The 24,380-nt window shown below is 43.4% G+C and overlaps 1 protein-coding gene across 1 annotated transcript; it reads right to left on the bottom strand.

Annotated features, from left to right (window-relative positions):
- Window positions 1-14,869: 14,869 nt before the first annotated feature.
- FAM111B (FAM111 trypsin like peptidase B) lies at window positions 14,870-23,962 on the bottom strand. The gene is made up of 3 exons (XM_039245019.1): window positions 23,815-23,962; window positions 22,471-22,637; window positions 14,870-17,109 (listed from the first exon to the last, which is right to left on the bottom strand). Exons 2-3 carry the CDS (start codon window positions 22,549-22,551, stop codon window positions 14,992-14,994), a joined length of 2,199 nt encoding a protein of 732 aa, XP_039100950.1. The 5' UTR covers window positions 22,552-22,637; window positions 23,815-23,962; the 3' UTR covers window positions 14,870-14,991.
- Window positions 23,963-24,380: the final 418 nt, after the last annotated feature.

The raw sequence follows: 24,380 nt of genomic DNA, 5'->3' as shown, positions 1-24,380 counted from the left end.
CGGCTTCATCTGCCTGCCTTCCCTCGCCCCGAATCCGCGATACAGTTCCTGGGGGCGGGCGCAAGGGGCTTAAGAGGGCGCGGGGCGGGAGGCCGGGCCCTGGGCGGGAGCCACTGGGGCGGCTTCAGGCCAGCGCGACGGAACCCGCAGTCGAAATGGGTGGGTGGAAACGCGGCTTCCGGATGCCCAGCTGTGCCCTCCTGCAGATGCTGGTGAAGATGGAGGCGGAGGCACTAGCCCGGGGTCTGCAGCTTGTCACAAGCTCCAGCGCGCTGGAGGCGCTGCGGGTGGGTGGAGAGGCGGGGGACTTGGGCGACTCTGGCATTCCCAGCAGATGGCACAGGTGCCAAGACGATGACAGTCAGGAAGAAGCCGCGAATGGAGGTGGAGTGAACGACTTTGTCATAAATCCATTCTCCAAACGCCCATCCATATATGCAGGAGTTTACAATCCTGATGAAGAAGACGGTATGGACTCCGGGAATACGAATCCAAGAGCCGACAGCGTCAGCAGGGTAGGGTTTGCAGACAGCCAGCTGTTGTTGAAGGATCTGCCATCACGAGCAGATCTGCACGCATTCCGTGCTGTATCTGAAAAGAAACCACGGTTACAACTGTGACAACTTTTCTGCAATTGACAGAGGAATATATGATGCGTGTAAAGGGATAGGGTTGAAGAGTGTGTTGCTAACTACAATATATGTGATAATTTTGGGGAACTGGATTTAATGTGCATACAAGACACCCAACGTAGCTTCAGTTACTGCTTCCTCTTCTGTGGGTTCTCTAGGGTTTGGATGGAGTAACTTTTTAAAAAGCAAAAAACAAATAGGAAGCCCAGATTGTATGAAAGTTTCACCAGTAAATATCTTCTCCGAATCCTGAGCACTGCACGCAGTGATCACCAAAGAATTAACTTTGGCTGATCCTTTTTTGTTTTTTTCTTCATTGAAGATTCTGAAAAAAGTAAAAATTCCAGAGACAAGGAAGGGGTGGTAAAAATACGGAGGTTGAAATTGCCCAACCGGATCTATCCGGTTTTGGAGAGCTATGCTGGTGACTTCCCAACGTTGACCAGCAAACTCCTGGTCCATTATTCCAGTTGATTTGTTAGCATTGGATAGACTTTTGAGATATTGTCTGGAAACTAGGAAAGGGATCTGAACTATGAAGAAGAGTGACGTTGTCCTTGTTTGGTATTCTTGAAGCCACTGTATGTGCAGATACTATTGAGTAAGAAAACCTATAATGACAGAATAAATCTAGACAGTCCACTGAGAATGTGTTTATGTGGATGTGAATCATTTTCTGCGTCTTTTTCTCTTTCTTTCCTTCCTTCCATTTTTTTTTTTTTTGCCTTTTGTACATTTCAGTGTTTAAACAAAGCAGTGACTTAGTAGACAATAGGCTTAACACCACTTTCTAAAACATGGATGTTAAGATTTCAACATTTTGTTTCTATGAAATATTAGTGCACAAGAAGATAATGAAAAGTTAGAATATAAAATATGTTCCTATCTATGCAATATCTGTGCAACTATACCTACTATGTGTCAAGTATCTATCACTTTTTCTTAAATATTTGTATAGTTTTAACAGTTTTTAATTTTAAAACATTTCTGGCTTGGAAAGTTATGTTTTGACTTCTTGGAGAAAGGGAATAAAATAACAAACATTTCCTAAACCTTAAATATATTTGCAGTAAAATATATTTTGCCTTAAGGTAATAGTAAAATAAACTTTTTTTGGATGAAAGATTACTGTTACATTTTTCCCCTTCATAGTCCCTACATCTTTTGGTTACTGTTTTTCTTTCTTCCAATTTCACAAAAAATGAAGTTGTGATTTCAAACTTACAAAATAGAGCTAGCTAGCACTAAACCAAAAATTCACATTGTCAAGACTAGAAGCCAAAAAAAGTTTTAAAAAGCTATTTGACCACTAAACTTATTTATGAAAGCTTCCTCTTTTTTTCTTTTGTCTGCTAAAGACCAGCGTTCTTATAATTACCAGGAAACTAAAAATATCATTGTATTCTTTGTCAGTGCTTAATCAAACAGACTATTTCTCAATTCCTAGGTCACACCTATAGACTCTTTCCCATTACCAGGTGTGGTCATCTTTCTGTATCCACAAACCAAAGGTTTAGTAAGTACTTGCCCAGAAACATTCTTGTAAGGACTTGAAAATACGGCTAAACTCTTTCTATTGAACTACGGTTGCCTGTAATATTTAAAGGCAAAGGGCACAGCGGCTCATCTCTTCCTGCATATTTTTGTCATTTATGCAATCCTTACATCAACACATAAATTTGCGGTTATACCTTTTAAGACCCAGTGCTGATTCTATAAAGGGTGAAAAGGTGAGAAGAGTCCTGCCCTCAAATTGGGAAGGAGGAAAAGTACACACATAATAGAATTTCCAACATGGTTTCATTCATTTAGATTTCCTGCTCCCAGATACTGTACTGGCTGTTAGGAGATACAGAGTTGAATGAATATGTTGCTCACATTCATGGAACCAGAGCTGTTTATTATTATTTTTTTTTAATGTTTATTTATTTAATTTTGAGGGGATGGGGAGAGAACGAGGAAAGAGAAAATCCCAAACAGGCTTCTTGCTGTCAGTGCAGAGCCTAACATGGGGCTCAAATACACAAACCCACAAACCTATGAGATCATGACCTGAGTGGAAACGAAGAGGCAGCTGGCCACTTAACCAACCGAGCCACCAGGTGCCCCAAGAGCAGTTTAAAACAATATAGTTCTAAGCACGGTACTTTTCCAGGACACACTATCCATGTCTGTTGTTAAAGTTTTGTAAAGCTTTATGTAATTTTGCCTTAGAAAACATTTATTTTGATTTTCTGGGAAATAGGGGATCCCTAATTGTATTCCTCCCATTTTGGAAAGTCTTTGGAGAACTGGAAGAAGCAGATGTAGAGTGTGAGGAATTGTTGTCAAATCTTCACCCTTCCTTGTATACACACCTTTCGCCCTGTGACTTTGCAGTCCCTCCTACCTCATTAAGGTCAGGCTTAGCCACCTGATTTGCTTTAGACAGTGAACCGGCACAGAACCAAAACTTGCTGAGCTTGGCCTTGGGTGCCACTGTCTTTCTTTGGCTTCTGCCATCACCACCTAAAGAACACGCTTCTGCTAGTACTGCCTCACGAGGTGGCCCGGCTTCAGTGAGGCGGTGCTTGTAATAACTGTCCAAATACACCTGGTGCAAATGCTCCATAAACGATAGACACTGTCTTTGTGACTTCTTTTATTGGCATCATGTTAATTCTGTTTGGTGTATTCCTGTCTAGAAGGCTGTGCCCTACGTCAAAAGTTGCACATGACTTCTACGTTTGGGGGAATATTGCCAAATTACTATACAGAAAGCATATGCCAAATTACTCTTGCACCAGCAAGACGAACTGATATCATTTCATCTTGAGGTCATAAGTGTTGAGCGACCCGGATTCCTAAAGTCAGAGCAAGATCATAGAAACTCTGGATCGGCCCGAGACCAGGAGGTAACACCCTCATCAGGAGACTCTGCTTAGACTTTTAGGAGGGTGCCTGCAGCGCCCCGATTGCACAGACCCCAAGGGGGCTGCCTGCACGCTGGGCTCTTCCTTCGCCGCGCGCAGCACAGTCTTGGCCAGAGGCCAGAGAGCCTAGGCAGTGGGGACGCGCGGGGACGCGCAGGGACGCGCAGGGACGCGCGCGGGCTGGAGCGGCTTCGGTCCTTCTTCCTACGCAGCGGTGTCTGCGGGTCCCTCCAGGCGTACCAACAACTCCCGACCTGGCTGGGCGGGACGGAGCCCCAACAGCACGTCTTGGAAGCGCGAGTCTCAGGATGAGGTACTGGGGAAGGCGATAAGGGAACGTCCGTCCTTGGGACACCCTGGCTGGGACCCTCCTTGGCACCTCATAAAACTGGGTGGGGTAGGGTAGGACTCTCACGTTCACTCATCACTTACAGCCCGCTGGGGTTGTGCTTGGCGCCCCTGGGTCTTATTTAACCCTCACACCCTCCCCCTTTTGGCAGTGGGTGTGACTTTGCCCCCATTTCACAACTTAGAAACACAGTAAATTTGCTAGGGGCCACGTAACCAGCTGGGCAGAAAGAGGGATGTATGGTAGGATTTTAGTTTTAGGGCCTCACAGCCTTTTAGGGCTCTGCGGTGACTCTGGGGACTCCTGAGTTCATTCATTTGCAAGTCAAAGAGGTTGCCCCAGGTGAGTGACTCCCCAACTCTAGTGTCTAGGAGAAATATTTGGGGCAGTCTTTTAAATATGCAGTTTCTTTTTTTTTTTTTAATGTTTTATTTATTTCTAGGAGAGAGAGAGACAGTGTGAGCAGGGGAGGGTCAGAGAGAGAGGGAGTCACAGACTGAAACAGGCTCCAGGCTCTGAGCCGGCAGTCAGCACAGAGCCCGACGCGGGGCTCGAACCCACGAACCGCGAGATCATGACCCAAGCGAAAGTCGGACGCTTAACCGACTAAGCCACCCAGGCGCCCCATAAATATGCAGTTTCTTGGAGCCAGCCTAATATGGTTCAACAGATCCGCGGCGAGTCGGCTCAGACAGGTGCATCTTTTTTAAAATCATGCTGGTGAGAGACTCTGGCTGAGACGATCTTTACAGCAAACATCGCACACCCTGGGCCTGGCAGTGTTCCGCGCACTTTACAACTTTTACAACAAGTTGTAAAATCATCCCAACACCTCTGCGAAATGGGCACAATTTTTATCACCTCATTTTGAGGAGGAGAAAGCTGGCGCCAAGGCTTTAGGCTCTAGGATTTGCTTCCTTTCCATTGTCAGACGGGTCTTCGTGACTCCACCCCAACACAGCACTTTCCCGCCCGGCTCTTCCCGCGTCCCGCCGCCCCCACCTGTTCCTCCAGGTCCCTTCTCGCGGCGTCCGCCCTGCTCGTAGACTCTGCGCCCTGGGGCCCGAGATCTGCGTCGCAGCCCCCTTCCCGGCACAGCCCCTGCCGCGCAAGCGATGTCCCTAAGCACCTCGTCCAGCAAGGGCGTTACCTCACCGCGCGCGGAGTCCCTGAAGGTGGCGCCAGAACAGGCGCCCGCGGAAAAGAGGGAGTGGGTGGAGCCGGGGGGGAAGTGGGTGGAGCCCGGGGAGTGGGTGGAGCCGGGGCGATAATTGACATCCTTCCTGCCCAATGGCAGCACAATAGGGAGGCGGTTTGCCCAACCCTCAGTTTCCTGGGGTAGAGCTTGAGGCTTTCAGGAAACTGCTTTCCCTTCGCGGAACGCTGGGCTAGCAGGCGAGGTGAGCCTAGGCGAGAGCTGGGGAGCTGGGGAGCTGTACGTCCACTGTCAAGTGCTCTTCCTAGATCCCTCTGTTGCCCTAAAGGTGCCAGAACTGAGGTTGGCTTGGCCTGTTGGGGCTGCCTCACTGCCTCTTCAGTTTACTAGTGATCGTCTTCACCTTGCTGGGAATCAAGTGCCCTCTTCTCCATCACTCATCATACCCGGGATGCATTGCAAACATGTAAAGAGATTCTTGGTGCAGGGCTAAGGAGTCTGTTTCAATTAATTAGCTGCCAGGTATTTCTGGCCCTGAAAAAAGGAGAAAGCAGGCTGGATTTTAGAATATATTTTACGTTATATATTTTTCTTGGGTTAAGCAATATATAACATATTAGGAAGTTTAATTCCTCAACCTGAAGTTTCTTCCCTAGCCTTTTTATAGCAGCAACAACAGCAAAAGCACACTGTAATTTGGTGCTGCAGATCACAGCCACCTTCTGTTTCCTGATAAACAGAATTCACTTATGCAACCGTCCTCACCTCACTTGCTGGCAACTAGGGAGGTGGTTGGACAACATGATAAGACTGACCACGAAAATCACTAGTCAGATTTCCTCTTGAGTGGGTTGTTCTTTTTTTGTTGTTGTTCGACTTTAATTCTATAACTGACCTCCACAGTAAACAAGAACAACAACAACAACAAAACCCAGGCCAAAGCCAATGTTCTTGTGGATTCCACAAGTCACCATTAGGGGTGGGCCAGCCTCCGATTTTCTCTTCTTGGCTGCCCTTTGCAGGGTTGGATGAAGTCGGCGAGGACCAGGCAGCAACGTCGGAAATGCTGGAGGAGTGGGACCCTTAGGGCCTCATTGCTAGCTGGTTTGTGTGATTCCAGGACAAATACCCAGGACAGAAGCCCCACACATACCTTCTATGTGACAGCCTTCACTCATCTCTCATTGGCCTGTGTCAAAGAAATATAAATCTAAATTCTTCTTTTAAACAAATGTATTCACTCTTTTTGGAGTAACTGGAGCTTTATGTATGTGCTAAAAAATAGTGTTAAGCACTTCAGATATAAAGAGGAATGTAGCATTGTCCTAATCATCAAAACGAGTTGCAATCTAGTAGGTGAGAAAGACAGGTAAAAAAAAGAATTATAACACATGTGCTATAAATACAGAAATGAGGAGGAGGAGTGGTGTCACCGGGAGGGCTTCGAGGATGGCAGCACAGAGGTGGTGACATTTGAGCTCTAGATCCCAAATTCAGATGTGCTTATTGTGGCAAAATCCCAGGGTCTGTGTCTGACTCCTGCACATCCCGGTGATGAGCTTTATGGAAAATGTTGGTGGGTGGAAAATGCATGTTTGCTATAAGCACTTGGAACCACCATTTGCTGGGCATCTGGTTGGACCCTCTTTGGTTCAGAGGGATGGAGCAGAGATGGAGCGGCAGGCTAGCTCAAGCAGTGGCCCATGATCAGGCTCTCCGGATTGGCACTGGCAGGGACAGGCTTCCTCTACAGGCTAAGGGTCTGCATTCCCCCCAGTTAGAAGCTGCCATGAAGACTTTTCAGTGGACATTTAGTCGCAGCAGCAGGTGTGTGGTGGGGCAGGAGGAGACCTGGGCTCCCAGGATCTGGGCCCACAGCCTTATGAACATGTCTAAAGATGTCTTTTGGTTATGGTGACACCTTGCCTTTTGTTGCATGACTTCATCTTCCAGTTTCAGGAAATGTCAGTTCCCGTGGTCTGGTAGGTAAGTGAGAGTCAAATGCTGAGAGTAGAACTTAATTCCTCATTATTCAGGTAATAATCAAGAAGGAAGGTCTGTTTCTCAAATAAGCATGTTGGGCCCTTCAATTGGCATGTAAGTAAATAATCATAATGCAGTACACGTTTCTCATGTTAGTATTGGATAGAATATTGCTGGAGACCGAAACTGCACAGGTCATCCCTGATGGCAAGGCCCAGGGAAAAACCTGTGGGAAAAGACTGCAAGGCAGTCAGAAGAACCCCATAAAGAATCTTCTTCTCTGCTTAGTCTATGCCTTTTGCTATCACTTCTGCCGTTAGTTTATTCTAGGGTTAATATGGAACCAGAATTGCCCAAAGTTCCCCTTTTCCTCCAAAATGGAATATACCTAAATATCATGCCCGCCCCCTCAGTCAGATGTTGTCTAATGAATATTGTAGCAATTAGCAAAATTGGAGAGAGTTCGGTATACATGGGGTCTGTAAGAAACCTAGAATTCATTTTCCTTGTATGGGTCTAATTACCAGTAAGAATACATATTATGCCATAAGCAGAGACAAAAAGAAGGCTTACTAGTTTTGGAAGACTTTCTCGGAAAAGTGTTAGAGAAATATTTGCCTGCTGACCTCAAGCCATATAGGCAACTTATGGATTGTTCTGGCCAAAGAATGAGATTGGTAAATGCAGAGACCAAATTCTAGTTGACTCACATAAAACACTTCCATACGTCATCTATGATAAATGTTGACATTGTTCTTTCTTAGTAAGGGGTTGTGAGAGTCCGTTACCTACAACCGCGGGTACAAGTATGTCCTGTTTTTGCATGTCCGCTGAATGTAAACAGTTAAAGGGCACTGTGATCTCATGTATTGTGGCAGTATGCTTCACTTTTTCTTAGATACCCTGCCATACGTAGTAAAGAATATGTAAAACTTTGTTATGACTACCTGGTTCAATTTTATTAGTTGAAGTGGAAATCATGTACCGTGAAATCACTGTTGCCAAGAAAACTTAGAAATGTTAAGTCCTATGACTGTATTCAAAAAATGTAAATTGTTGAAGCATGATTGTTTGGATTTGCGATATAAAAACCCTAAGCTAAAAAATAAATTTGAGCAGTCCACCTGAAGAGGCTGGCTCCGTGTCTTCTTCACCGACGCCAACCATCACTCTCTGGGTCAACCCTGGCTTGCAGAGGCTGGACCCTGCAGAATATGGCCACATCCTTCTCATCCAGGCTACATCTCCGCCATCTTAATCTACCTCACCAATACGAATCCCTTACCTTCTTTAAGTCTGAGATTTCATTTTTATGTTGCAAATTTGAGGTTCAAGGAGGATACGAAGGGACCTTACAATTCATTCTGGGAGGTGGCTGGGCTGGCGTCACTAGCAGTCCCAGATCACCTTAACCTAATTTGAGGTGATTTCAAACTGCCTTGTATCCCTGTGAAGGCTGAGGTATTTCCTGCACAAAATTATTTATGGGTGCAATGCTTTGTTTGCATTCAAAATCCTGTGTTTACTAGAACCCCTACTACTTAATAGGCCTTAGCTCTAACTCTTGTGCCTCCTCAGCTTCATGATTCTCTTCAAATGTCTGCTCAGCCACTCAGCCTCTCATCTCTTCCAGAACTGGCAGGTGCCTGTAAGACAAAAGCAGAACTAATTACAAAACTGACTCCTTTGAGCTTCCCTCCTCACCGGGATACTGACCCTGTACTTCCTAGCTGCTTTGGTAGCGTTTTGATACCTTCATACAGGTGTTTCCTATTTTTCATCTAGATTTTCTGCTTGTTCATCAGTGTGTCTCTGTGGGGGGTGGGCCGAGTTGGGGGGGGGGGGCAGGTTTAGTCTGAAATACCCATTTCATCATTCCCAGAACTCTGAGATGGATATTTTTTATGTTACTAAATTCCAATGGGAATTGCATTCACAAATTTAACTATCCTGTTTGTGAAATTTAAGACATTTATTTACAAATGGTAAGTTCCTTAGAATTGGAGTTATGGTATTTGGGGGGCTTCTAAGACATGGAAAATATCAGCCCCTAAACTTGAATGACATATTCTCTCTGCTGCTTCTCTTTTGTCTTCTGGTAGAAGAAAGATGAGACATTTCCCTCATGCACCACGCCTCACTGTAGTGGTCCTGACACACTATTTATTAGGGTTCTTCTAAAACAAAACCCATAAATGTGCATAAAACAATATAATTTAACTTATTGTAGGCAATGGGTTCATGTGATTAGGGGTACCAGAAAGTCCCTAGATCTGGAGGGTGAGTCAGCAAACTGGACTCCCAGAAGAGCTGATGGTGGAGTTCTAGTTGGAGTCTGAAAGTCTGAAAACCCAGCAGGCTTGAGATCTAAAAAGGGCCAATGGTTCAGTTCAAGTCCAAAGGCAGGACAAAGTCAATGTCCCAGGTCAGAGACAGTCATACAGGAAGCATACTTTGTTACTTGGGGCCTCCCAAAGTAAATCTTTTTATTCTCTTTGGGCTTTCAACTGACTAGATGGGGCCCACCCACATTAGGGAGAGCAAACTGCTTTATTCAGTCTACCAACTTAAATGCTAATCTCATCCAAAAACACCCTCACAGAAACACCTAGAATAATGTTTGACCGAGTGTCTGGTCACCCTAGGGCTGGGCCAGGTTGACACACAACACTTACCTTCACACCAGATTTAAACTTACTATATGATCTGAGGGCGATTTGCAGAATGTGTGGGAAAGAAGGTTCATGCAAAGAGAACTTTCTGAAGTTCTAGACCTTGCCATCAAAAACCAGGGAATATTTCTGGAAGTGGATTTTAAAGGTTCTTAATAAAAGAAGGTGGGAAATTATTTTGGCTTAGTTATTTGAAGTGGTCAACTCTCCAGAGATTCTTATTCAACAATGCTCCCTTTTAGGAAGCCAGTGGGTTTTATCCTAAATTTCATGATGCTAATGAAAACAAGGCTCAGATATTAGCCCACAGTAACTGGAAGGCCAGACATCCCAAGGCACCACCTAGGAAGTCTTCTTCGCAAAAAGTCCAAACTGAATATGATCAAGTCTTTAGATCTAACTACCAGTTTACAAGAAATACAGGGCTCCACATTCAACGACACCGCAAAGATAGAATCGCAAAGAACAGAATGTAGAATCCTCTACTGGACAAATAGGATCTACTTTCTTCAATAAAAACATGTCAGGAAAAAGATAAAGGGGGGGGAATTTATGCATTAAAGGGAGCTGAAGAGTCTCCTACAACCAAACACAATGTATAGCCTTTGTTTGGATTCTGATTTGAATGTTCCAGACGCAAAGTAAACAAACATTAACAGCAGGTATATCATCTTGCCATGTAGGATGCTTCAGATCGCTCCCCTGAAACAACAGCAAGTTCAGAAGTTAGTGAAAGCTATACACTGACTAAAATTATCATTCATTTTCTGTAAGCATGCTGACTGTACTGTACATTTTATTAAAAATGCTGCTTCACGAGGCGCCTGGGTGGCTCAGTCAGTTAAGCTTCTGACTTTGGCTCAGGTCATGATCTCACGGTTTGTGGGTTCAAGCCCCGTGTTGGGCTCTGTGCTGACAGCGAGCTCAGAGCCTAGATCCTGTTTCAGATTCTGTATCCTCTCTCTCTCACCCTCCCCTCTGTTCATGCTGTCTCTCTCTCTCTCTCAGAAATAAATAAAACATTAAAAAATTTTTAAATGCTGTTTCACTCACTTTTTTAAATTGTGATAGTAGTAACTCTGATGTGTTTGTCAGAATGCATATATGCATATATGTTTGCATATATACCAAAAAGGATGTATTTCACTATACATAAATATCCTGACTTACAGATAAGAAATGGCCACAGAAAACGATGGGCAGAAAGAACACCCTGAAGGTCAAAATCTGAGGTTTATGAAGGACAGTGGTCAAAGCAATGCCAACTGCCATGAGCAGTGAACAGCAGCTGCAGTGGACTCACCCATGATTGTGCTCTCTGCTGGAGGTGGGCATCCTGGCATCTCCTACACAACGAATTTGATCCCTGCTATGGGACTGTGACTGTTGTATCTTCCATCGCCTTTTTTTTTTTAATTTTTAATATTTTTGTGAGAGACAGAGACAGAGCATGAGTGGAAGAGGGGCAGAGAGAGAAGGAGACACAGAATCCAAAGCAGGCTCTAGGCTCTGAGTTGTTAGCACAGAGTCTGACATGGCGCTCAAACCCACCAACCGTGAGATCATGACCCAAGCTGAAGCCGGACGCTTAACCGACTGAGCCACCCAGGGCCCCTTCCATCGTCTTTTCTGAATAGGAATTTAAGTTGTTGGATTCTGGTCATACTCCATAGGGTGTATTGGGTGTGTGAGTAGGGTGAAAGGAATGGGCGGACTCATCTCTGGGCCATGAGAAGCTGCATCCAAATGTGATAAAGACACATGCATACCACCCAGAATTCTGGACTGTCCTGGGGAGTGGGTTAAGTATGCTTCATATGTGGAAACTACAGTATATTTAGACACTAGAGAGGCTATATGAATGGGACTGTGGTTAAAATGACTAGTTCATCCATTTTTCCTTTATTCCAAAGTAATAGAATTCATGCTGGGCATCTGGTCATCCAAAATAAACACTATATTCACAACCTGATTTTCAGTTAAGTGAGCTATGTAACCAAGTTGTAGACAAGAGGTACCAGCGACTGTGATATATGCAGTTTCTAGATGGTTTTTTTTTAATGTTTTTTTTTTTTTTACTTTGAGAGAGAGAGAAAGGGAGTGAGGGGGGGATTGAGAGAGAGGCCATGTGAATGGGGAGGGGCAGAGAGAGAAGGTGAGCAAGAATTCCAAGCAGGCTCCATGCCGAGTGTGGAGCCTGACTCAGGGCTTGATCCCACAACTGTGAGATCATGACCTGAGCCAAAATCAAGAGTCAGACGTTCAACTGACTGAGCCATCCAGGCACCCCTAGAAGGTGTTCTTAAGAGAAAGGGGTGTACCTTTCTTTTGCACATTTTTCTCTCGCTCCTGCCTGTGGTGTAGGTGCGTGGGCTGGAAATTTAGTAGTCACCTTGGACCTGACTGAGAAAACCTATCATGACACCTTGAACTCCACAACCACAGAGGGCTGTACGTGTAGTCTATTACATGAGAGAGCAATAACTTCTCTCGTCCAAGCTGCTACTTTATTTTTGAAATTTAGCAGTTGTTCCTAATAGACATACAGATTTAGAGCTTCTGAACCAACAATTTCTGAGTGAGATTTATGGCTTTTGCACAGTTGAGAGACAATCACATATTTGGTCAGTCTGATCAACTGTTAGTTGGTAAGGAGGGTATAGCAGAGTTCCATGCAGGTAAAAGAGATTCAACTGAAGGGATTCAGTGCCAGAACATCTTTAGGATGATAAAAGCAATGGGAGGGATTCAAAGGGCCAATATTGGAATTGAGTTCAAGAACACACCCTCTCAGAGGTAAACCGCAAGAGACTCTTATATGCAGAGAACAAACTGAGGGTTTATGGGGGAGGCAGGGAGAAGGGGGGAAATGGGTGATGGGCACTGAGGAAGGCACTTGTTGGGATGAGCACTGGGTGTTGCATGTAAGCAATGAATGATGGGAATCTACTCCCAAAGCCAAGAGCACACTGTATACACTGTATGTTAGCTATCTTGACAATAAACTATATTTTAAAAAGAATAATTAATAAATAAACATACATACGTACATATATATATTGGGTTAATTTAGACACTTTCAAATTTTAAAAAAAAGCACACACCTTGTCAGCTGCAAACCGGAATCCGGAAGCTGGATGAAGCTGTTACAAAGGCCTCTTGACACTATCAAAGCAAACGACTAGGCACTGCAATGCAGAGTTTGGGTGCTGCTACTGCTTGCAATCACCTCTCAATCCACGTGAAGCTGAGGACTAGACACGGTCACCTAATGTTGCCGGGAGCCGCACTGGCCTCACTGGATGACAGTCACAGCAAGGAAATGGCAGTGTTTGCACAGCTCCTGCCATAAGAAACGAAAACTGGTATCTCTTTCTGCTACTACTGGTTCATGTTGGAAATAAGCCTGCTGGTACTGACCAGGCCTCACAATATTCCGTATCAGACTGATATTCCGAACACAGATACCTCATAAGGAAAAACATATTCCTGCCTTTTCAAAAGAGATTTTAGATGAAAGCTCTGTGGATGATTGTCAAAAGGCTCTTCCCATGGGTCTTGCAGATCTGAGACTTAGATAATAAAGGGGGTTAAGAACACAAGAGTTACAGTTGAGACTGGCCCTGAGACAAAGAGCCTAATTATAGAGTTAAGGAACAGATAAGGGTAGAACTTAAGTTAATACTTACACCTTTTCTAACTGGTGATGTATGGCAGTCCCTTCCCTAAGGCCTACTTTCTGCAAACACCCTCCCTTACAGGGGTGGCTGGGATAAAGATAGATAAGAGTAGCTAAAACATAACCCAAAAACAAAGGTTGACACATTTAGGGCCTCCATGGTGTTTATACATTCAGCATCAAGTCAAAAAGGTTTCCACAAACAACTTATTAACCAGTTTAAAAACATTCGTTCTCTTGTGAGCCAGACAGAATGACTCTTAGCCCATCTATACACTTAACCTATGACCTAACCTTAGCGTTATTAACTTAGAACAAATATGTATGTTATCTAGTTTTTCACTAAGAATACCCTGTTATTTCCTTAGTTGTAAGATTTACTCAACCTCACTGACTGGAGTAGTTCTGCAAGAATACTTCTGTAAAACCTGCTTCTGTACACTTTCCAAAGCATCTTATCACAAAGAGTTATCCATTGTAAAAATTCCTTTTTATGATGTCATGTTATTGTTTGACCTATAAATAAAGACACCAAAACTGACAGGACAGAGATGCTTGCCTGGTGATCAGAAAGAATCTCAGGGCTCTCTCACTCTCTCTCTTGCCGACACCATCCATCCTTCAGGGACCCCTGGACCTGCTGAAGCTGACCTCCAGTATAACGTGGCTAGACACTCATTTTTCTATGACATAGTTTGCCAGAAGATGGAGCAGAAGAAAGTCTCCACCTTATTTCTATCTTTCAAATAAAAGGCAAGTGAATCTATTTTGAGGAATCTGACTTATACCCAGAATCTTAGTTGCAAATTAGACGGGGGTATGTAGCCTTTAGCTTTCTAGCCTCTGGATATGAGGGTGGGGGTGGGGACTAAGCAAGTCATGCTTCTATATTCCACAGAAGGGCAGAACTAGTGGAAAGAACAGAAGAGCTGGACTTTTCTTTTGTCATTTGCAATAAGGGCTGATGTTACAGGGGGCACAAAAGGGAAAAATTAAGATAACCAAATAACTTTTAAAAAATGTTTCTTTATTTTGAGAGGGGGAGGGATGGAGGGAGGGAGGGAGAGAGAGAGAGAGAGAGAGAGAGAATCCCAAGCAGGCTCTCCACTGTCAGTGCAGAACCTGATGCATGGCTTGATCTCACGAATCATGAGATCATGACCTGAGCTGAAATCAAGAGTCAGACACTGAAACAACTGAGCTACCCAGGTGCCCCAATAACCAAAGAATTTTGAGTTTTCCTCCACTCTAAAGGTGTATTTCCTCATTATTTTGTTATGCAGAGAACAGGGGTCACCTCACCAGTTAGGAAGATTGGATGGTTGTATCATCCTAATTACTTAGAATGGCAAATACCAAATTGGTCTATGTACCAATACCAATTGGTTATGTATATAACAGAGCTAAGTATTTTAACTGAGGCTTGAGATTGTTTCAAATAAGAAAAAAAGCCAAGGACCAAAAAAGTCAGAATTTATTTGAACTCTTAAATGTGTTTTGAACATCCACATCATTTTCTAATTAAAAAAGAATATTCATTATACTTTAAGGAAAACAGCCCTGAATACTCTAAATTCTTGGCATATTTTCTTGAAAACATCTTTTTTTCTAATGTTCCATCAGTTCAATCTGATGATCTTGAAAGGACTTGTTATTTTGGTCTTCATTATGGTTCTCATTTTTCTCTTCATTTAATAATTTATACAAGCTCTCATTTTTCTGTTTAACATCACAAAGAATTGACCCCATAGAATAGCCAAATTCAATAAGGGCATATACTTTATCTCCATGTTGATAAAAATGCCCAACGGTATGAACAGCAACCAATTTTCCAGATGCATTGAACACTGGGGAGCCAGAGGACCCACTGGAAAAACAAGTATCATAGCTAAGTGTGTCTGTGCGCCAAACCTCTGATAGGAAACTTCGTTGGGTAAACATAGAGAAAACATTGTAAGTGGCAGCATGGGGTGCTATCAACCCATCCTGATGATGCTCTGGGTACCTCTCTAACCGCTGATTCCGAGGAATCACAGCACAGCCATCTATTTTCTTGACCTGGCCTTCTGGGTGACCAATTAAATAAATCAAACCACTAGGCAGTTGAGAGGAAATCTGTCCAAACAGGCCTGGAGGAAATTCATTTTCATTTTTTCTTAGCTTTAAGATGGCGTAATCTAGAGTTCCATCAGACACTTCAAACCATGGCTCAATGGAAAACCAATCGACATCCGTAGGGCAGAACTTTTTATAAGCAAAAGTTACCTTTGCACATTTGCTTATTATATCTGGCCACAAACTTGGATCTGTGCCTTCTCCCACCATAAGATGTATTACATGTCGACAGGTGAAAATATAACCGTGATTGAAGACAAAGCAAGTAGCATTGCCTGTATTTCCATTATTATCCCATTTCATGAACCCAACCGACTTACTAAGATGAATAAGATCTTCACAGGTTGCAACAGAAGTAGAATTTTCGGTCACCTTTCCGAAGTACTTTTTATAAATGCTGAATTGTTGAAATGGTGGCAGTTTGGTTTTCTTCTGTTCATCCTGAAAATACTTTGTCATACAAAGCGCCTCTTCATTAAAATTTGGATATTGATCCATTATCACTTTGTCCAACCTTTGCAAATACTTCAGCCAGAGGTTAGTTGCCCTCCTTTGGATATACTGATTAACATGTTGCATACCTGGATGGGGCCTTTGCCTAATACGTGAGTTGTTTCTCCTATATTTTCTGCTGAAACTACTACTGTAATAACTTCTAATTCTGAAAATTGTACGTTGTCTTTTACCTTTAATATCACGCCCTAGATTCCGAGATGGGAGAATTTTTCCTCTGTTGTATTCTACATCTTCAGTCTCCTCATCTTCCTCTGGTTCATGTTCTCTAACCTCAGACTGTACTGGATCCTGCGGACAGATTTCTTCAGTGGTATTTTCATTCTCTTTTTTAATTTTATTATGGGTACCTTTCCTGGCAACTTGTTTCTTAAAAATGTCCATTTCTAAAGTTTTTCCAGACACATCATCCGCCAGGGACTCTTTTCCATGAATTGTCTTATGATCTTCCATTACTTCCCATTCAAATTCATCGAGGTCCGATCGAAATCGACCATCCTTGCTTAGAGCTTCTTTGATAGTCTCACCCTTTAGGGCATAGACACAAAGTGTAGTTGCTTTTTCATGAAGTTCATTGATCTTAAGAATCTTCTTTATCCTCTTCCCAACAGCAACAACGTGAAAAAGAACGCATTCCATGTATGGATTTTCACACTGGCGTAACATCTGATCACCTTCCTGGTTACTCTTTCTTTGACCAAATGTTATTTTAAAATGGGAGCCAGTAGGTAGGCACTTGAGAGGCATTCCTAAATTTACATATCCTCCTATTGTTTTTTCTTCATAAACAAGAATGTGCTTATCCAAATGATTCTTCATCCTTTCACTGAAATTGTTATTGGCTCTCAGGGCTGAGTCGATACTCTCATTTGGTTTACCATGTGCTTTAAATATACTACGGTCGGATTTCTTGGAGTTTTTATTCAAAGTAAAAGTAAAGTAACATTTTTTAATGGTGCTCAAGTCTGGATTCTGGATTTCTACAGATGTTTCATGCTTGACTTCACTTCTAAGCTTACTGGCCCTGCCACACTCCTTTATGTCAGATAGAGACTGAACAGCAATTCTTCCTGGACAGGTCTGCTTGATGGCAGTATCCTTAAAAAAGGGAAAGATTAAAAACTTAATGAGAATCACCTTTAATAAAAATGTTTCACGTTTGTCTAATTATAAAACTGGTAGATATTCTGAATAAAAATTGAGTAATACACTGGATAATGAATAGTGGATAAAAATCACCCATCATTATTCCGTCACCAGAGATAACCATTCTACATTCTGTTTTATTTGTTTCTATTACTTTATGTGCAGATACACACTTTAGGTTTCCTAAGTTGTGCTATGCTGCATGAGTTTATTCTTCCCTAGGCAATCTGCCATTGGCTGACATGTCATTAAACATTTAAATTTAGTGACATTCCATGCCATCCAACAACCTCTTAAACACAATTTGTGGGGCCACAGGATATATTTATTTCACAATAATTTTGAATTCATTCTTCTATTGCTGGATACTTAGATTGTCTCGAATTTTTATAGAACAAACATTTCTATACTTAAAACATTTTGGCTGAATATCTGGATATTTCCTTAGGCCAGATTCCCAGCTGTAGAAATACAGACACTAAGGTTATAAATGTACTTCACAACATACATGCTGCTCAGCTGCTTTCCAGAAAAATCATGTCCACTTGTGCTGCTCCTTCTCTCCTTGATGCCCAGACACCAACCATATGGTTGACTCCTTCAGAGCATTTTGGTACTATGATTTTAAATGTCTGCCAATTGATAGATGAAATGACATTTAATTTGACTGCTTTTGTAAATTTGCATTACCTGCTTCTAGTAGAGCTATACTTTGGTCTGTGAGTTCAAGCCCCATGTCGGGCTCTGTGTTGACAGCTCAGAGCCTGGAGCCTGCTTCTGATTCTATGTCTCCCTCTCTCACTGCCCCTCCCTCCCTCATGCTCTGTCTCTATCCCTCTCTCTCAAAACTAATTAAACATCAAAAAAATTTAAGAAATATATACATTAAAAAAAAAAAAAAGAACAGTGAATCCAGAAACAGATCCAATCAAGTTTTGCTCAGTTTTTAACAAAGATATAAAGGTAATTCAATGGAGAAAGGGTAGCTGATTTAACAAACTGTGCTCGAACACAATGCCATATGCAAAATTAACAAACAAATGAACTCATTAATTAAGCACTGTTTCCTATTACTATTGTATGATCCACATACTTCACCATACAAACAAAGTTAATGCAAAATGGATCACAGACAAATCTAAAACTGTAAAGCTTCTTGATGAAAACTCCTAAGAAAATTTTTGTGATCTTAGGTTTGGAAAGAATTCTCTGATAATACAACCAAAAGCATGATCCAAAAAAGAAAAAAAAGTGATAAAATGGACTTCTTTAAAATCAATAACTTTCTCCCCCAAAAGATAGTATGCAGCAAATGAAAATATAAGCAACAAACTGAGATAAATTATCTACAAAAATTACAAGAAAAGGAATCTGACAAACGGATCATTTCCAAAATATATAAAATACTCCCAAAACTCAGCAACAAAAAATCAGAAAGACCAATATAAAAGCAGACCAAACATTTTAACAGACACTTCACTGAAGAAGATATATGGATGGTATATAAGAACATGAAAAGATATGCAATATCATTAGTTATTAGTAATAACTCACCACAAGGTGAGACCATTACATACTTCTCCATTACACACTTAGCCAAATAAGTAAAATCAGGAAAACTTTCAATACTGTATGTTGGCAAGAATGTGAAGCAGCTGGGATTCATACATTGGCAGTGAGGATACAAAATGATAGAGCCATGTTGAAAACATTTTGGCAATTTCCTATAAAGGTAAACATACACTTACCATATGACTCAGCAATTCTATCCATAGGTAAGAACTCAAAAGCAATGAAACTGATATACGTACAAAAACTTGTATGCAAATACTCAAGGCAGCTTTATTTATAAAAGACACAAATGGTGGCTCAGTAGGTTGAGCATTTGACTCTTGGTTTTGGCTTGGGTCATGATCTCAGCACTAGTGAGTTCAAGCCCAATGTCAGGCTCTGCACTATCTGGGATTCTCTCTCTCCCTCTCCTGTTCTCTCTCTCAAAATAAGTATTAAAAAAAACCTCACAAACTAGAGGAAAAACCCAAACATCCTTCAAGAGGTGAATGGATAAACTCTATATTTGTGCTATGGAATACCACCCAGCAGTAAGAAGAAAAAGCTACTGATACATCTAACCACACGGCTGAATTGCAAATGCTGTTATATGTGAAAGAAGCCACACCCAAAAGGTATGATTCAGCATATGGTTCTATTTACATGAGGTTCTCAGTTCCTCTGTTTACAGAGTCGTAATGGTATTTAAATCCTATCCTTTCTCCTTTCTCCCTTTCTTGTTAAGTCTCTTCTGAGCGTTTCCACTCTTTCTCTCCAGCTGCTTTTGGGAGGAGTGCTTTTCCTGCACTCTCCCCCATCTCTATCCTCTCTCCGTAAAACCAGCTCCCTACCCCCTGTGGCTTCTCTCTCCCCTGGTTCACCCCTCTAAGCTGCCATGGCTTCATGTACCTACTGAGAGTTCTAAGGTTCAAGTTGTGCACATTGTTGTGTTAATCCTCAGATCAATTTTCTAGGTGCACAAGATGGTTTGTTGTTGATCTGGCTGCATTTCAGGGACGAGAGAAGCAAAAGGCTTCCATCCTGCTCCGCCATCTTGGCCCCTCTCTATTTCCACAATATTCTGGAAATGGCAACATGTGAAGGATACATTGATGATCACCAGAGGTTTGGGTGGGTGTTGGACAAGGCAGAGCACAAGGGAATTATTTAAGCTGACAGAACTCTCTTATATCTTGATTCTGGTCATGGTTACAAGACCACAGGCATCTGTCATAGGCCATAGAATTATACGTGGAAGAGATTTAATAATAAATAGGTTGAAAAGTAGTGATGAAAGTTAAAGTCTTTCAGACAACTGGTAAGGTAACCAATTTTTTCTTTGTATTCATTTCTGTTATCTTTTCAGTGCCTTCTCCTTTTCCAACTTTTTCCAAATTTATTTATATTCTCCTTCTTTGTTCTCTTCTTTTAGACTTTTTTCCCCCTCTGCCTTTCATTTTCCCACCAAATAGTTTGCAAACTTCACACTGTAGTTTTGTTGTAGATGTGAATGCCCTAGGCTAGTGCTGCCTGGTGGAATGTTCTACAGTGATGGAGATCTCCAACATCTATACCACCCCATACAATTAGCCCAGGTGAAGTGCGCTTAGTGTGAGCCAGGGTCTGAATTATTCACTTCCTTCATTATTTAACTTTAGTTAACTTGAATGTAAATTTAAATAGCCACAAGTGGCTCTTGGCTACCATACTGAACAGTGTAGTCCTAGGCATTTAATGTGAATATTTAGCTTAGAGTTTAAATTAAATCTCCTCCTTAAAAACACAAGGATAAAGCCTGTATATAACTTCTCCCTCACTTACAGAATGAAATCCAAATACTTAAGCATAGGGGTCAAAGAAGTGGAAGATACGGCAGCTCTTTCCCAGAAAGCTACTGCACTGCTCTCCCATTTTGTCGCAGCCATACAGGTGTACAAAAGTGAATTCGTCAGCTCAGGGACAAGCCTCATATGCCGGAAGTGCCTCCTCAGCCAGGGGTTTTGTGCAGGAATAGCTGAGCTACGCAGCCTGGGAGAGTTAGATGCAAAAGGAAGTTGTCTCCGCGTACCAGGATGGACTTATTATCTGAATGGCAGCAAATGTAGGTACAGGCTCTGAACCTACTGGAGTTCTGTCGTCACTGTGTGGAGAGCCAGTCAGAGGCCAACAACGAAGGGCAGAGGATAGAGATTGGGAGCAAAGGAGTCCTTGAGGCCAGGTGTACTGCTGCATTAAAGCTCTGCTGAACTCTGCACTTGCCGGACGGATGAACCAACGAACCCATCTTATTTTCTCCCAGGGCTAAACATTTCCTCCTTTGAAACAATACTGTACAAGCTAAGTAAACATCAGCAAATAACGCTAATAACAATGATAGATTTCACCCTACAGAATCTTCAGGGTATCTCAGATCAGTGTTTCTTACATTTTAATGGGCATAAGAATCACCTGCGGGTCTTGTGAAAATGCAGATCACAGAGAGGTCTCAAGAGACCGCAATGCTGCCGCTGTGTGAACTTGGAGAAGCAAGGCCACAGAGGTCCCTAGTCTACACTAGGACAGCAGCACTGTCCAATAGAACTTTCTGCAACGATGAAAATGTTCCATATCTGCTTTTCCAGTATGGCAGCCATTGCCCACATAGGGCTACTGAGCACTTGAAATGTGGCTAGTGAACAGAAGAAATTAAGTTTAAATTTTATTTAACTTTAATCCAATGAAGCCATTTTATTATTTCACAAGTAGAGGATTCTTTTTGACAAAATAAAAGTTCTTATTGAAATCAAACCTACTATAATCTTCTACCAAAATATCTCCCTAGTATGATCTCATTCTTGAATTCTTACATATGATGATGTCTAACTATATTGCTCCCACATATGTTTTTATGTGTATATGACTTTGCTCACACAATTCCCTCATGCTGGATACACTTACCTGGTGAAATTCTATTTATTAAGAGCCTTCTCATTGATACTGCCTTAATTTCTTGAGTGTGAATTAAGCACTTTTCTGTCTACACTCCAAAAGCACTTGTTTATATCTTGATTTGGTATTATTGATATGTGTATTTTGTGTCAGTCAAAAACTGGCTATGAAGTCTAAATGCCCAGATTCAAATCCTCGCCCTAAAGTTCATTATTTTTGCAACTTTAAGAAAGTTGGGTTTCAGTTTCATTTTTAAAATACGGATGATGGGGTGCCTGGGTGGCTTAGTGGGTCAGAGCATCTGACTTCGGCTCAGGTCATGATCTCAAGGGTTTGCGGGTTCAAACCCCACATCGGGCTCACTGCTGCCAGTGCAGAGCCCACTTTGGATCCTCTGTCTTCCTCTTTCTCTGCACCTCCCCCACTCATTCTCTCTCTCGCAAAAACAAATAAATCTTAAAAAAATAAAATAGGATGATAACAGTATGTATTGTTTTACTAAATGTCAAATGAGATAATCCATAGGAAGTGACAAGAATAATTCCAGGGACACACCAATTTCTCAGTAAGCATGAATTGTATTATTTTTGCCTGTCTGTCCTTCTGATATCAAGTGTCCACACTGTCAGCCACTTTGCATTGTTGATTCATACACTATCATTTGGTTTTACACAAGCACTTATATGTGTGATCTCCCCCAAATATATTTTCCACAATATGGAAGGAGGGTTTATAACAGCCATTCTCTATGAGAGTATCTCCTTCCAGAATCCTCATAGCGTGCTATGGTCAGGTATGTTGCTCTAGCAAAGAGTTGTTGAAAAGTAGACACACCTTTGAAACTTCAGGTCTGGTACTCTGGCCATTTTCTGTGGCACTGGATGACTTGTTCTCTTCAGGCTTCAGGGAATTCATGATGAGTTTCCAGAAACTATGACTCACTTCCACTTCTGGCCAAGTTAAAGAAACGAGGACTGGATTTACCCTCCCACTTACAATGGCTGGGGAAAAAAAAAGAAAAGGAATAGGTTTGCAAAACAACTTTCAAATGCTGGGCACCAGGCAGTGCAGAACAGTGATTTCCCATCCCTCAGAGAGAGAAACCAAATGAGGTAATCCCTATAGCTGTCTAGCTTTCGATCTGGGGCTGTTTCCAGATCATATATCAGGGAAAGGACACACAACAGAGCCTGGCAGTTCCCCTTGAGTTGAGAAGACCTTGAACTCAGGGTCATGAGAGGCCTATGTGGCTGGAGTTTTTGGGGCAGAGCTCTAGAGAGAAGAGAGCTACAGCTGCACTGAGAATCAGATTTGCAGTGGGTACCCCTTGAAATTTCAGCCAAATATAGGTCAGTGCATGCATGTTGGTAAAGCTTTTGGAAGTCAGGGGAGGAATCACCTAAAGGGGAAAAAAGATGGACCAATTCTGACCTTGTGTAATTTTGGACAGTGACAAATACAGCACACTTACAGGACACACTTACACCGTAGCTGACTGCTTGAGAGATCCCAGGCCAGGGGTCAAGAGAGGGGCCAAAAGGCAGAGCCAGGTGGAATCCCTCAGTGAAAAGACAGAGAGGGGAAGGGTTCACACGTTCGCAGGACACAGAAGGGAAAGACGCACAGACAGAACCCTGCATGCGGGAAGAGGGTTCCCCTCAGGCATTCAGGTGAGAACTGATCAGAGCAGCAAAGGAAGAAACCAGGAAAGAACCACCCCAAAACGTCAACCGCTCTCCCCACACACCCCTCCTAGGGATCTCGGCTTCCTCATTTGTAAATGAAGGAGACTGGTGTAGATCAAACTTTTACGGTTCTGCAAATTACCCCCTCCGGGTTTGTTAAAAAGGAAGATACCGTTTCCCAGCCCTCAAAGATCAGGATTTACTACCTCTGGGCTGGAGTTAAGAAATCTGGGCTTTTAACGCCGTCCCTCCCGGCCGCTTCGCACTACTCGCGGTGGCTGAAACAGCTTCCTAGTTGATCTCAAAGTGTTCCAGGAGCAAAACTCTTGACCTCTGAGGCTGGGGGAGGGAAAGGGGGTTCCCACAATGGGAGGCTGCCTATCCCCCCACCCTCAAAACCTCTTTGGCTCCGGATCAAGGTTCTTCTGCCTATGCCCTTGACGACCACCCGCGCAGGGCTCCACGTCCGACTCCGGGCCAGAGCACCACTCACCGATGCGAAGAATCTGTCCAACGGTGCGGGTACCGCTGCCCCGGGATTCGCAAGGGCTGCAAAGAACGGGTCTCAGCGGCCTCTCTGCCGGGCCTCTTCCCTCGGGAAAGCGGAATTCCCCGCTCCCGCGCTGGGCGCACAGCCAGCCGGCGGCTCGCGGGCGGAGGCTGGCTGTCCTCGTTCATTGGCCACTAACGCATCCACGTCGGGAACCGATTGGCCGAGTCCCGCCACCGAGCTGGCGGACGGGCGGGCGGGCCAGGCTGGGCGGGACCCGGTCGCGTGGGCTGGCGAGTCCCAGGGCGGGATTCTTCGAATCTGCGCGCGCGCGCCACCCGCGGGCTGACGATGCGGCTCCGTCCCTCCCACGCGCGCACCCAGCACACTGGCCCTCCGTCAGCATCTGGTTCCGGGACCGACTGCGCAATCTCTTCCCGCCCCTCCTCCCTGGAGCCGCGGCGCCGCGGCCCCCGGGTGGGCAGCGCGCCGAGCGAGCGCGGGAGTGGGAGGCACCGGCAGAGGGCGCTCTCGCGGGGCGGGAGCTGCGCGCCCGGCGTCCGCAGCAG

Source organism: Hyaena hyaena, unplaced genomic scaffold, assembly GCF_003009895.1.
Source record: "Hyaena hyaena isolate Hyena2069 unplaced genomic scaffold, ASM300989v1 scaffold_252, whole genome shotgun sequence".
In the NCBI taxonomy this organism is placed as follows: Eukaryota; Metazoa; Chordata; class Mammalia; order Carnivora; family Hyaenidae; genus Hyaena; species Hyaena hyaena.
Note: the sequence above shows the minus strand (reverse complement) of the source record. Positions and strands in the feature narration are given on the sequence as shown.

Coding starts and splice junctions, on each gene's coding strand:
- FAM111B (XM_039245019.1), bottom strand. CDS start 22,551: ATGAATTCCCTGAAGCCTGAAGAGAACAAGTCATCCAGTGCCACAGAA. Junction 17,110..22,470: donor CCAGACCTGAAGTTTCAAAG/GTGTGTCTACTT, acceptor CCCTTTTTTAAG/GATACTGCCATCAAGCAGAC.